The sequence below is a fragment of the Corvus kubaryi genome, unplaced genomic scaffold, assembly GCF_017639235.1.
Source record: "Corvus kubaryi isolate FWS band 111438036 unplaced genomic scaffold, C.kubaryi_AGA036_p1.0 37398, whole genome shotgun sequence".
NCBI lineage: Eukaryota > Metazoa > Chordata > Aves > Passeriformes > Corvidae > Corvus > Corvus kubaryi.
Genome location: NW_024581137.1, coordinates 54,002,938 through 54,018,093, shown reverse-complemented (window position 1 = coordinate 54,018,093; position 15,156 = coordinate 54,002,938). Strand labels below are relative to the sequence as shown.

General features: G+C 38.1%; 1 protein-coding gene across 1 annotated transcript in view; it reads left to right on the top strand.

Moving 5' to 3' along the window:
- Positions 1 to 12,798, top strand: part of LOC121671921 (sodium channel protein type 5 subunit alpha-like) — a 33,380-nt gene extending 20,582 nt beyond the window's left edge. Inside the window, exons 18-27 of the mRNA XM_042044250.1 lie at positions 902 to 1,022; positions 3,662 to 3,816; positions 4,474 to 4,647; positions 4,879 to 4,986; positions 6,899 to 7,177; positions 7,771 to 7,824; positions 8,785 to 8,926; positions 9,466 to 9,566; positions 9,952 to 10,222; positions 11,600 to 12,798. Coding sequence (XP_041900184.1) covers positions 902 to 1,022; positions 3,662 to 3,816; positions 4,474 to 4,647; positions 4,879 to 4,986; positions 6,899 to 7,177; positions 7,771 to 7,824; positions 8,785 to 8,926; positions 9,466 to 9,566; positions 9,952 to 10,222; positions 11,600 to 12,798 — 2,604 coding nt within the window. The remainder of the gene's footprint in view (positions 1 to 901; positions 1,023 to 3,661; positions 3,817 to 4,473; positions 4,648 to 4,878; positions 4,987 to 6,898; positions 7,178 to 7,770; positions 7,825 to 8,784; positions 8,927 to 9,465; positions 9,567 to 9,951; positions 10,223 to 11,599) is intronic.
- The last annotated feature ends 2,358 nt before the right edge of the window (positions 12,799 to 15,156 follow it).

Below are 15,156 nucleotides of genomic sequence, written 5' to 3'. Positions count from 1 at the left end.
TTTAAAGAAAAATAGAAGTGTAGGAAAGAGAGCATGTAGAAATGGGAAAACTACAATGTAATTTTTGTAATGGTTATGAATAATTTATAAAATACTCTCTGATACCTTCTATTTATTAAATCTGAGTCCACCAAAAAAAGGGGAGGAGGATTGAAAATATATTCAAAGAAAGATAAGCTTCCATGTGGGAAATTCCATCAAGTCTGCCTAAGTATCTTGGGTTCAAGAAACATAATGCTTGAAATGAGTTTCTCTCTATGTCATTAAAGATGATAGTAGTTTACAGTATTTTAAAAATAATTTTGAATATAGAATGCATTCAGAGAAGTAAAAAACAGCATTATGGAAACATGAAGGAACAAAAGCAGAGAGTACGTAATTGCTGACTCATAACACATTGTCTTTGGTTTAATGGGATGGCAAAAAGCTTTGTAACTGAAGAATGCAGTGTATAATTCCAATTTCTACTTCAGGAATACTGTCATGGGTGCTCAGTTCCTGGCATGACAACAGATATATTTATCTGGATCTCCTGTGTGAATGCATGTGATTCATTCAATTTCCATGATTTCATGGGTTTAACCCAAGTAATTTATCCCGTTTTGAGAACTACATACACTAATATGCAATTTAAAAGTTCTTCAATTTCCCAGCTGATTAGGCAGTTACATCTGGTTCATGTAGATAGATATTGTAATTATAGAGCTTTGGCCTCTGTTTGAATGCACCCATTGGTACTTCTAAGCTTGTACCTTTTAAAGTCACAAAGTTTATTCCATTACCAATACTACTTGTAATATTAGTACAAACCAAGCTTTAATTTTGAGTTTTATTTGTTCATGGATTAATTCATGGACCAGAATTAGAAAGAATCAGTAACTGATATTACTGTGCTCGGTAGTTGGACAGTATCAGCTCTTCTGAAGTCAGCACAGTGGATCTGACAAATCCTGAAGATGTTTTAAAGCAGATTCCAGAATTTTCTGAAGACTTCAAGACTCCAGAACAATGTTTTCCAGAAGGTAAGGCTCTCACGGTTTCACTACTGGGAAGTGAGAAGAATGAAATCTCACCTTGTTTCTCTAGTGATACTGAGCCAATAGGGTCAGATTATTTTCAGTTAATTTTAGTTATCTGAAAATGAGCTAAATAGTCCAAATCATTGTCCCTTTCTAGTCAACACAGAGACTGAGACACCTGAAAAATAAAACCTCTTCCCCTAAAAGCCAGTTGCTTCCAGCTGGGACATGGGCAATGGCATAGACCACATTCCAAAAAATAGGATTGTGAAGTGAGGTGAATTTCACTCAGTTGCAGAGCAACCAAGTCACTCTGGGGGTTTAACATGAGAGAAGTGTATGTGATCAGGTCTCACCTGACAATGGTCACTTGGAACATCAGTTTTATTAATACTTTGCAGCAGTATTCCTTGAATAACATTTCATGGACAATCTCAAACAAAGGAGTGAAATAAGCAACAGAAGGTCCTAGGATTAATTGAATTTCTATAGGGTGATGATCAGAGAATCTTAGAATTACTTGGGTTGGAAGGGACCTTAAATACCTTCCAAAAATCGGAGAATTTCTTTTCAACTCTTCACACAACATCATCTAGCTTTGCAAGTTGTTCTAGGATGTGGTCAGTACTTTTATAATTTCTTCCTACCCTAGTATGTAATAATGGTGACTTTCATGATATCAATCCTGACAAATTTGGTGGCTTTCTATGCTGGGGTTCCAGCAGTGGTGGACAAGTGTGTTATATTAAACAAATTAAAACTGGAAATTCTTCCTGCTGCTCCATCTTTGCTCACCCAGTCAGCCTGGCTGGCCATCACCATTTCCACACACATTTCATCCCCCATTTTCCCCATCTCCAATCCATTTTCTTCAATTCTGTTCTTTTCCACTTACCCAGGCTGTGCTGCACCACAAAATGAGCAGGAGGAACTTCTCCAGCCTTGCAGAGCCCAGCAGCTCCCAGTCCCACAGCGCCCTGAGCTCCCAAAGGCAAACCCTTTCCCCCCTCACTGCCTTCCCATTCTACCACCACATCCTGGATATTTTATGTGATGAGAACTCAGATAAATCAAATCTGGCTGACACTATTGCCATGTTCTGCAAAGCTGGTTTGGTTTTTTTTTGTTGTTGTTGTGCCTATTTTGGGTCAATGAAACTTGTAATCCACAGTTTTAGGATTTAATCAATAACAGTTAAGCATGTAGAGATTATTTGAAGCTATAGAGATGTTATTCCGGAATGCAAAGTATTCTCTGAGTAGTAATAATACAAATACTTTTACAGTTACTTTTTACATCATAAATCCTGAGGGAGATCCACTATATCTACATTGCAGTTTGATTTCTCCAGAAGAGAAAACCCACAAATATTACATTAATAACACACAAGTCAGATTTCTGAGCAACAGTTTGTTTCTGTTGTTTTGTTTGTTTTTTTTTTAACTACTTCATCAATGACATTTTTGTGCCAGTTCAGACATTAGAACAAAATAAATAAAGTGGTTTTTTTGTTTTTTTCCTGCTGCAGAGAAGAAAAGTGAAATGTCTTGTTTTGTTCTCTGTAGTCCCTGGCTGGAATGTGCCTGCTGTGGCAAAACCATGAGAGAAATCAATCAGCAAGCCTTTACCTAACACAGATTTCACCCTCCCCCCCTCCCAAAGTCCTTATCTTGTGCAAGTGCCATTCCTTGCCTCAAATTCCAGATCCACATTACTGGAGAATATTGCAATAAAAAGAATACGAATATTTTTTTACATATATTATAACCTATCATGGATGCAAGTTATGTATAGGTTGCTATATAATTAATGTATAAGATTTTGCATATATACACGTTATTTTTTCCATGCCTGGAAATGACAGAAGCCTTCTGACTGACATTGTTTGCCATAGTGAGAAAATGAATTAATGCAGAGAATACAGAAAGGAAAAAGTTAGCCAAAGAGAATTAGTTAGTGAAAAAATTAATAAGCAAGCAAACCCAGGATGTTGTAAATGGGTGATCAGGAATTATTAGGTGGCCCTGGCATCATTGCCTGCTGTGAGAAGGAATCTGGTGAGCTGGAAAGGAGACGTCTCATTTTATGGGGTCTATGTATCAGCTAGAACATGACATGGTTTTTTTGGGTTCTATGGTATAAAATCAGCAAATAAATAAAATTCAGAAGCAAATAAATAAATGAATAGACCTCACAAGGCACAGTGTAATGCTGCAATATTGAAGACAACTGTTTGCCTCCTCTATTCCCGAGCCTTTTTGTTCAGGGGCCTCTCACCTCTGCTTTCCAAAGAGTGTGCAGAAACTGAGAAGGGCTTTAGTAGTATCAAGACCCTTCCCACGGCCTTGACGTTTTGTGTGTCCCAACCTCAGGTCAGTGAGAGCCTGTCCAGTGTCCCAGAAAGCTCTTGAAATAATGGAAAGTTGTCCAAAGGGGCTCTCCCTACTGTGTATAAAAATAGGAACTACAAGACAAACTAGATGTATTCCATTTTTTTTTCTCTTGATAAAACAGGGAAAACCAACAACAAAGACGCAGTAACTGTGACCATTGACTTTTTCCTATCCCCAGAAGTTTCCTGGCCATGCCTTCACATTCATGTACATTCCTTCCATGCACTCATTGCTGTCTCTCACTTTCAGGTTGTGTTCGGTACTTTCATTGTTGCCCGGGTAGTGCTGTAAAGTTTGGAGGAGAAACCTGGTGGAATCTGAGAAAAACCTGCTACCAGATTGTTGAACATTCTTGGTTTGAATCCTTTATCGTATTCATGATTCTTCTGAGCAGTGGAGCCCTGGTTTGTGTAGCACAGTTTCATGTATCTACTCAGAAGGATTTTTTGGCTTTAATTTACACCCAGAGAAGTTGTTTTTAGCAGCAAACACAGTGAATATCTTTGAACTCATAACGAGGGAAGAGTCTTCAAATAGCAGTCATTTATTCACCATTTTAATTATTGCAAATCTATTATTGATATTTTTAAAAATTATAAGAGAGCATGAGCAAAGCTAAGAATATATAAATCTCAGAAGCTGTTTCTGTTCTGGCTGTATACTGGATTTTTCTCAGGAAGTTATGTCACAATTGTGAAATATTAAGGAAATTTTATACCATTAAAACAAACAAGTGATTCTTAATACTTGGGAAAAAAATACTTAGTTTTTTTCAATATACAAACTTTATGATATAAATTTCTAAAAATATATACTGTCCTCTTACAATTTCATTGTGCAGGAAGGATGCGTCCACAGGGCTGTACTACATAGAGAAAAAAAAAGAGAAGGCACAGGGAGAATTATACTTTTATCAGCTGGCATAGATTTTAGTAATAGATGATGTTCAGTTCTGTATTAAAACAAACTGAGGGACAAAGAGATCTCAGTGTTGCTTGACTTTAACAGTATAAGGTTCATTTCTGACTTTTGCCATTTATCTATATCAATTATGATTTCAGGCATTTGAAGACATCCATATTCATAAGAGAGAAAGAATTCAAGCGATATTGGGATTTCTTGACAAAATGTTCACTTTCATCTTTGTTCTGGAAATGCTCCTGAAGTGGGTGGCTTATGGCTTCAAAAAGTATTTTACCAATGCCTGGTGCTGGCTGGACTTCCTTATTGTAAATGTGAGTTCTGCCTTTGCTGTTTCTACACAGGAATAGTAGCAGAATCCCTGATTATTTTCTGGATGCAGATTTCAGACAGTGCCCTCAACTCCTGTAGCAATGGTGTCGGGATATTGTATTCCAGGCACCAAAAGTATGGTTTTGCTTGTTGGTTTGTTTTTGTTTTTTTTTTTTAACAGAAATAAAGGTGACAGGACATTGCTCATACTTCTCTTTTGTCCTCCCACTCAGGTCTCGTTGGTAAACCTCTTTGGCAGTACCTTTGGCCCCATGAAATCTCTTAGGACTCTGCGAGCTCTGAGACCCTTGAGAGCATTGTCACGGTTTGAGGGAATGAGGGTAAGGCTGATTGCAAATTAGAGCTTGTCAGAACTGATGAGCACCTAACAGGTTTATAACTCATCGCTGTGTCTTTATGAAGTTCACATGTTTACCCTGAGTTCACTTCAGGAACTATAAAATGAATTTTTAAAGAGCCCCTTAGTTGCGCTTTTCTGTACTTGTATGTTCCCTATAGACTTTCCTGGAGTGATTGATCCAAATGCTGTTGAAACTAAAACTGGCCTAGGTGGAACCTTGTTCCATTGCTGCTCAATCATTCTTGTGTTCCTGTCTTACTGAGGGAGACAAAAATAAAGTAGAGAATAAGAACTGTGAGCACAATTACAATTTTTGAAGTCTGATGGCAAGCCAACTCAGAGGAGTCATTTCAATTCTGAAAGATTTTACTGGATTGATTTACAAAACCTGTAGCCTATTAAAAGGTACTTTACTCAAATTATTGTTGCAAATAGTGTTCTTTCAGAAAGCAAAAGTGTTTGTCTGTAGAATATTTGATGCTTTTTTTTTTCCATCAAAAAAGCACCTGGAACAAAGAGGTGCTGCTGGACATTAATTACATTTATTTACAAATTTACCATTGTACAAATGCAGAGAGGGATTCCCTTATCCATCTGGTAAAATATATCTGTACACTGCAATGTGAAACAGTAGGATAACCACAGTGGTATTTAGGCAAAAGTCAGATCTGTGGGATGTGCTCTGGCATGTGGAAACAGGTGATAGAAATGCAAACAATATCACTGTCACACACTTACCTGAGCAATGGCTTTAAACTAATAGAGGAGAGATGTAGATTAGATGTTAGGAAGAAATTGTTTCCTCAGATTGCCCAGAGAAGCTGTGGCTGGCCCATCCCTTGAAGTGTTCAAGGACATTTTGGACAGGGCTTGGAGAAACCTGGGATAGAGGAAGGTGTCCCTGTCTGTGACAGAGGGTTGGAACTGGATGATCTTTAAGGTCCCTCCCAGCCAAAATCATTCTGTGCTTCTAAAAAAGCAGACTCGATGCAGCTGGGACATGAATTGCTTTTGGATACATTCTGGAAGTGAGACTGAAAATTCTCTGATTGCAATCTTGACACTATGAAGAGAGACAGAAATGACATTAAATTAATTATCAGAATTTATCAAAATTTCCATGTCTGGAGTCTATTTTGAAATTGAAACAGGTGATGTCATACTTTCTGTCTTGCCATGAAGTATGCATGTGACGGGGTCTCCAAAAAACCTTCACAGGGCCTTTGAATTTTTCTGCTGGTCCATCAAGTTTTTCTTTGCTACCTCACAGATGAATTCACTGCCTTCACTGTGAAACTCAAAGAAATGTTCCCACCATTCCCTTACCCCATTTTATGAAGCAATCTGTTATGTCTTAGCATATGTTAAAATCTACATTTACAGGCACTTTTCTGTGCCTGTACAGCACTTAGCACAGAAAATGTACCTGGCTCATGGTTATAGACCCCAAACACAATCATAATCTGCTAAAAGTAAATGAAGCAAATTACTAGTGGAGAATTATTACTGATCCTTTTAAAAACTACTTTTGACAATCTCAGAAATAGTCCTCTGCACTAGTGCTCATGGATGAATACTTCAGAAATTTTATGTTAATACAGTTTAAAACAAAGAAGCAAATGGACTCTCTCCTATTCCAGAACCAAGGGAAAGTCAAAAAAAGAGGGTGGAAGTGCATTTTAGTAGTAGTAGGGTCTCACAGCAGACCAAGAAGTATCAGCTCTTGCTTTGAAAGCCTAATAGACATTGTTCAAGGTCCCCCTGCCAGCTCTAGTACTTACATGGAAAACATCAGATTTTTTTCTTGCAGAGACAACTAAGTGACTGCTTACAGATACCCAGGCCCATCCTTTTTTTTTGAAGTGTATTTTTCCTCTCCCTTTTCACCCAAGGTTGTGGTCAATGCCCTCCTGGGAGCCATCCCTTCCATCATGAATGTTCTGCTTGTCTGCCTCATCTTCTGGCTCATCTTCAGCATCATGGGAGTGAACCTCTTTGCTGGGAAGTTTGGGAAATGTGTCAATATGACAGATGAAAATTCTGAATTAAATAGCTCCATCGACAACAAAACAGACTGTGGGATGTATAACAACACTGGAAAAATATTCTGGGTCAACGTTAAAGTCAATTTTGATAATGTTGGCTCTGGCTACCTGGCTCTTCTTCAGGTGGTAAGTGCTGCTTACCCTCAGTAGTCAGCACCTTGTCAGATGGGCTTGACCTTTTGTCAATTCCTAACTCGTCTCTGAGGGTGATGCAAGCAGTGAAATATCCTACAACTTGCTCTCCCCTTGTAGCTGGCTGTTCATGCACACAAATGGCAAAAGGGGGACAGATGAGATCCTGCTGTGATTTTCCAGGTGATAAAGTAACATTTGGTGAGCAGGTGCTGTTGCAGCCTCTAGCAGTTTTGTGATCCTGAGCGCTGGAGTCAATCTCAGATGGAAATCTGGGGCAAATAGTGACATTTCTGTCAAAATATGGATTTGCTCAGCCATGAGGGTTGCATGGCCTTAAGTACCACGCTGATGAAGGTTTGCTCTGTCAGAATCCTAGGATAAAGTGTTCTGTCCTACCCTTGAGAGCTTTCATATCCTAACGAGGCTGAGAAGGTCTCACACACAGCAGCAGCCAGGGCTCGGTGCTTTGTGCTTGGGAACTCGGCAAAGGCTCTTGCTCCAGTCACGGTCATTTGGATATTGCGAATAATGTGAAGACTTTTAAGGTCAAAGTTCAACACATTTTCCATCATCTTTCATTCCAGGCAACATTTAAGGGTTGGACGGACATCATGTATGCAGCAGTAGATTCACGAGAGGTCAGTCATTGTATTCAAACCACATTTTTGGTGAATGCTACTGCTTTCTCCTATGCATTATTAGTTTTGCACTTCTACATCTGCTGTTTGTCTGCGCTAAATACTTCCAGTAATTATTTTTTATCAGATGATATAAACATTTAATCTGCAAATGATTCATAGTATCCTAAAGCTCCTCTGTTGCAATGGGGAGAGGGTTTCAGCTCTAGATCCACCCACTTAAACAGAACAAAGTGGAATGACTTTGGAGGGAAAGAATTTGAAATATAGAGGATGTCTTAATTTTATTATGAGTTCAAAGGAATAAAAGAATTTTTACATTATTTTAATATTTTAATACTGCTAATATTATATATGAAAATACAGATAAATAAAAATAATATATATTATACAATTTTATTCATATTATAATAATTATTATAATATTTATATTATAATAATATAAATATTAAAATAATAATAGTATTTTCATATGCTTATATGTTTTTGTGTGTGTTTCAATGTATTTCTTCTTTGTTCTTCAATGTGAAAAGTTATTTTTCTTCTTCTGATTTTGTTTTTATTAATAATAACCATCACAGAAGTTTTTTGCTAAGAAGAGAAAAAAGAATAACAACATATCTAGGCCAAGATTTTTAATGGCAAGAGCTTGGAGTTTGACTTCTACATAGTTTGCTTGATTTTTCATGTACTGAGAAATTTACAGCTCTTGTTCTTATTGGAAGGAACTGAACTTCTGCAATGCCTGTGAAAATCATGTCAAGAATATTCAAACAAAATTTTGAGTTATGCACTATTGGTAGTTTTAAACTATACCACTTCTGTCACAATTAGCAGTAAGGCTGTAAATCATAATTACTCCTGGAATCAATTTTTGAGAGGAGCTTCAACATGAAGATTGTTCTGAACTGGGCCCATGTTGTTGTTGATTATTTCTCAAGTTGCTTCTCATTCTTGCAGAAAGATGATCAGCCAAAGATGGAGAACAGTCTGTATATGTATCTCTACTTTGTGAACTTCATCATCTTTGGATCTTTTTTCACCCTGAACCTCTTTGTCGGTGTAATCATTGACAACTTCAACCAACAAAAGAAAAAGATAAGTGCCTTGGCTGTGCTTTTGAGAACAAGGTCCTATACCTGGAATCTAAAATTTCTATCGGCATTTACCAGAGTATTAATGATTAAGTTACAAGAAATAACTTTCTCCTTTCTTTTCCCCTGTAACCTGAACACCTAGATCTTCCTGAAACATTTCAAAGCCTCTTAAAATTTCACTCCTTTTTGGGAGCTGAGCGTGACAGGAGACTTGGTATTTAGTAAGTGGTCTGCTACAGGTGCTCTGAAGAGTATCTTGGATATTCAGCAAGCCCAGCATGTGGGAAGTCAGGGATAGATTTGTTCCTGTCCATGTTTTTTGTTTTCATGCTTTTTGAGTGAGCCTAGTTTCACACCAAGACTTCTACTCTGTGAATGTCTGGTTTGTGCCACTGATTTTTCGGACACAGTTAGATGATATGAAAAGGGCCAGTACCAGCAAGGTGTAAAAATGGAAGGAATGCCAGTTTCGAGAATTTTAGACATTTTAACTACAATAGTTATCTTCTCACCAAATAACAGTGACATTTCCTTGTATACTTAGGTGGGGAAGATATCTTTATGACAGAAGAACAGAAAAAATACTACAATGCAATGAAAAAGTTGGGATCCAAGAAACCTCAAAAACCTATTCCAAGACCACTGGTAAGACTGAATTCTTCAAAGGGAAAAAGCATTGCAAAAGTACAATTTAATTCACTGAAAAGTGCATATATTTATATATTGCATACAAATGATTCATACTGTCTTTACATTGATACACATTGACTGAATTATTTTATGGGTTAAATATTCATTAAGTTCTCTGCATAAATATTACTGGGTTTTATATCCACCTTGAAAGTGATGAAACTTCAGGATGGGAAGGGATTTCAGCGTCATTTTTATACTCTGCCCCTCTCCAATTTCACCAACTTCACTGTAGCTGAGTGACTTTGCAACATAAAAATTGAAAATGTTGGAAACATGTATGGATGAGTACTCCTTATTTTCATAACTGATGTCAGATGTAATTTTTTCCCCCCTCTAGAACAGATATCAAGGCTTCCTTTTCGACATTGCAACATCCCAAATCTTTGATGTTGTCATCATGGGTCTCATCTGCCTCAACATGATCACGATGATGGTGGAAACCTATGAGCAAAGTGAAACGAAGACAAACGTGCTCAGCAAAATCAATATACTCTTTGTTACCATCTTTACTGCAGAATGTGTGCTGAAATTGCTGGCTCTGAGGCAGTACTATTTCTCAAATGCCTGGAACATATTTGATTTAGTTGTTGTTATTATATCACTTGTTGGTAAGTAAAATTGTCTGGAAAATTCTTTACTATATCAATTATTATTCTTTTTAGGAAAAAAGAGGTAGTTAAAATTTATTAACTGCAAATAGGCATTGAAATGTAAGTCGTAATACTGTAAAGTCTTAAGGAAAAAATAAGTACCCCCCTATGATGATATTAAATAATATTAAATGAGATTTAAAACAATTATTTTAGTAAAAGTGTGTATATATTCATAATGGTTCTTTAGCATTTTTTTTTTCCTCATCAGAAATACAGAATGAATATCCCATCATAGCATTATCACATTACATGATAATTTCCATTGTCACAGATTTAGTGCCAACTAAGAAATCTTCAATCAGATCAAATGGTTAGGTTTTGTCATCTGTGTTTTTGATAGCTGACTGAAATATATGGAGAATAGGAAGACTGGAATTAGATTATAGACAATGGAATTCAGTTTCTCTAAACTCGGGCATTGCTGACTGAAAATACACATTGTGTACCAGGATAGAAAAGATCACAAAAAATGTATTAGTTTTAATTTGAAGGGATTGCTATGGAAGAATGAGGTAAAGAGCTCAGTTGCAAATTTGAGCTTTCTGCCCATTTAACTATTCCTAGGGCTAGTACTGCCAACAAGCAACAGGCATTTAGGGGAAGAAGGATACTTCATTTCTTTAGTATGACTCATGTCTTGGGTAAGTAAGATTCCAGTAAGACTATGGCCCTTTCTTGAGAAAATTAAGTTTCTGGATTGTAAATACAGAAAAATGTACCCAAAACAGCTACATTTAGAAAAGACAAGCCTCTTCTAGTGCTACTAGATGTCACTTTTTTCATTCAAACAAAGAAAAAGTAACATCCGTGTGTAGCTATGTCCCTAAATGAACCAAGAGCCATTGTAGAAGTTGTGCATGCCACTCTACATCCATTACTGTGTTTGCTTCTGCATATCTTGCCTACATTATCTCAATAGTAACCATGACACTGCATTATATCTTGCTTTCTTAGTTTACCTTTGTAGTGTCAGTATTTGAAGACAAATGTAGAAGGTAACCTGAACCTGCTGAAATATTCATGCAACCAGAGCCAAAGATAACCATCAGTCACCAAGTGTCAACTGATACAGATATTTGAAGTTGTGCACAGAAAGTTCCTTGTCATCTTTAGTGCAACAGGGACTGTCCTCTGATGGCTGAAGAATATAGTTCATAATTACTGATTTCTACAACTATTTTTTTCAGTCAGCTTCTCCTAAAAGTAATTCTGGTAGAGCTTAGCAAGCATACATCAGATATTTTTGAGCTCTGAAGATATTATCATTCCAGCCTCCTTACTAGTTAAGGAAAATTGTGATATTCTAATGAGTTGTTATCCTTTCCTTTTCAGCCTTACTCCTTTCCAGCATTGGCAAAGCCTTCGAACATCTCTTACCACCCACACTCTTCAGGGTCATTCGCTTGGTCCGGATTGGGCGAATCCTGAGACTCATCCGGGGAGCCAAAGGAATTAGAACTCTGCTTTTTGCCTTAATGATGTCTCTACCTGCTCTGTTCAACATTGGCCTCTTGCTGTTTCTGGTCATGTTCATTTATGCCATTTTTGGCATGGCTAACTTTGCCTATGTGAAGATGGAAGGTGGCATTGACGATATGTTCAACTTCCAAACCTTTGCTAACAGCATGCTCTGTCTCTTCCAAATCACCACATCAGCTGGCTGGGATGGTCTTCTCAGTCCTATTTTAAACACTGGGCCACCCTACTGTGATCCAAACGTAAAAGGTACCATAGGTGAATGTGGTAAACCTGCCATAGGTATTATTTATTTTGTAAGTTACATCATTATATCATTTCTCATTGTTGTAAACATGTATATAGCTGTTATTCTAGAGAACTTCAATGTTGCCACTGAGGAAAGTACAGAGCCTTTAGGGGAAGATGACTTTGACATCTTTTATGAAATCTGGGAGAAGTTTGATCCTGAGGCAACCCAGTTTATAACCGTCTCTGTACTTTCAGACTTTGCAGATGCTCTGTCTAAGCCTTTGCGTGTACCAAAACCAAACAAAGTTGAACTCACAGCAATGGACCTGCCTGTGGTCAGTGGGGACAAGATACACTGCTTGGATATCTTGTTTGCTTTCACCAAGAGGGTGTTGGGAGATTCTGGGGAGCTGGATTCTCTGAAAGTACAAATGGAGGAGAAATTCATGGCTGCCAACCCATCAAAACAATCCTACGAGCCAATATCAACTACACTCAGACACAGGCAAGAGGAAGCATCAGCCACGGTGATCCAGCGTGCCTACAGGTGTCACCTGCTCCTGCGCTCCCTCAAACAGGCTTCCTACCTGTACCAGCGCAGAACTTGCAGCACTGACACTCTGGGGGATGCTGCTCCAGAAAACGAAGGACTTATTGCATCTATGCTGCATGCAAATTACGGTAGGAGTGCTAACAAGTCTGAAACTTCGTCCTCAGTGTCCATCCCTCCGTCGTATGACAGCGTCACAAGGGAGAGTAGTGGCAATCTCATGGTTGAGAATGGAGAAATAACAGGCAATCAACAATCTCCAGGTGTTAAGTAGTTAATCAGTGACAAAGTTGTTAAGAATATTTTTAAATTTTCACAGAATATGATATAGTAAATACATGTCAGCTGAGGCAGCCTCCCTGTGAAACCAGGGCTGTTGATGGTGATCAGTTAATTACGGCAACTGGAGAATCATGGCCTTTGGCTCTGCTGTGTTCAGTTTTCTTCAATATTTACAAGTTCAGAGAAAGCTTTTGGATCTGTTTGATCAAGGGCATCCCACTGCACAGCAGGTCCCACAGTACCTGAGTGCTGTGACATGTTCATAGCAGTGGTAGGCAACCTCAGCTGATATTTTCCCTGTAAAGGAAGCAGAGGAAAGTCCAAGCACCATTGGATCTACTGGAGAACAGAAAATGAATGTCAATATGAGCATAAATTGAAGAATAGAAAGGAGCTAAAATTTATTCCACTCCTAATTGATGCTATAATTATAAACCTGTTTAGCAAATGGCTGCTGATTTTTTAAATCTTTTTTTTTTTTTTTTTTTTTTATGTTTAGGGACAGATGTCCCACATAGACCCTGCATGATCCACAGATATTCCACAGTGTAGTGGATTTCTTCCCATATGATCGATTTATAGAATAAACCAAGGCATGTATGTTATCATAGTTGTGTTACTGAAGTTTAATGAAATAATAAATACAAGTCTTAGTATTACAGAAGTCATACTGAGCAGAGCAAAACCTTGCTTTATGTTTTGCCTGTGAGGATTTTTATTTTTAACCTGGTTTCCTCTGGCAGTGAGGTGAAGGCAGTTGTGCCATCAGTCATCCCATAAAAAATTGTGTTTATAGCATACTTTCCTCAGACTTCACCTAATGGTTAAGTTTCATGTTCAAGTTCATTCTTGACAATGTGGTAGAGAAGAGAAACACAAATCAACATTTCCACTGGCTGGAAATTGGTAATATCACTTCAGGCACTCCCTTAGACACCAGAAACCCAGGCTGGGGAAATCCACATGGGACCCACCAGAGCTTGGTTGGTCGTGGTGATGAACATCACCCATGACCATGGAAAGAGGCCTGGGCTTACAGCAGATGTGTCCCAGTGGAGGTAGAAACCTTTCTCCCTCCTGCCTGTGCTTCTCTGATGGGAGAACCAGCCTTCTCTCTCCTGCGAAAATTAGAAGAAACCAAATTATCAGTAATGGTGTCAATTAAGAAATCTGGGCTGATGTATTTGGGTCTGGGGTTAACGTAAGACTAAGGATTAATCATAAATTCCACTTCTCATGGAACTACATGTGCAGACGGGCTCTGATGGTTTCTCATCTCGCCACATTTTCCTTATGAAGTCCTTTATCTTCATGTCCTTACATCTCGGGCTTCTCAGAAAAACACATGCCCAAACAGTTCTTCATCTTTTGTCCTTCATACATGTACTTTGGAGATACATCCAGCTGATGCACTTTGCTGTCTGAGGACTGTTGTGTTTTCCTTTATCACCTACTAGATGTAGTCACAAATTACCCCTGACATTTTAATTTCTTACATACACTAACGTCTTTCAAGTTTAAGATGCTTTTTATTTTTCTTAGTTGCAAGGTTGCAGCTGTGTGATCAGTGTTGGGTTTGGCAGGTTCTGGCAATGCTCAGGTGAGCTTCTCCCTCCACAATTATTTCAGCCAGAAAAGAACCCCAGTTCTGTGATTGAGTGGGACCTCATGTGCACTCATTTGCAACCTGCAGCAAGTTTTATTCCCTCCTGAATGCCCCTTCTCTGTGGTAGCAGTTATATTCTTATGTCTTGTGTTGCTTTCTTCTCCTGTCTTTTCCACCTCTTCAGATTGTGAGCTTTTTGGACAGAAATTCTCTTTTACTATGAATGGTAAATTACACCTAATAATGAGACTCTGTTTTCAGCTAATATTGTCTGACGACTGATGCAAATAAATAATATTTATAGTACCTTTTAGTTTCATCTGTGATATCCCCTTAGCTTCTCCCAAGCCATTCCTGAAATTGTAGTACCTTTAATTAGTTTTGACTAATACTTCCTCAGATTTTAAGGTAGGTGCACAGTGAATCTGTGTTTTACCAGAAAAGTCAACAGCTCTGTGCCTTTGGAACTCAGGGGCTCTATTCCTTCAGATAAAAAACAAATCTAAAAACCATAAAAGAATTCATGAAATTAAATGGGTTTATATGGCTAAAATTATTTTTTAACTGCTTTCACAGCATGTGAACAACCACAGCAGAGGAGCTGACTACATGGCACTGGTGGGATGGTGTTTCCCAGCTCCACCCTGTTCAATGTCAGCTTCCCAAGATGTGCAGGATCCATTGAGGAGCAGTAATGAGCCACATGCATCATTCTCCTGGATTCGGGGGTGCAATGAACAGTCC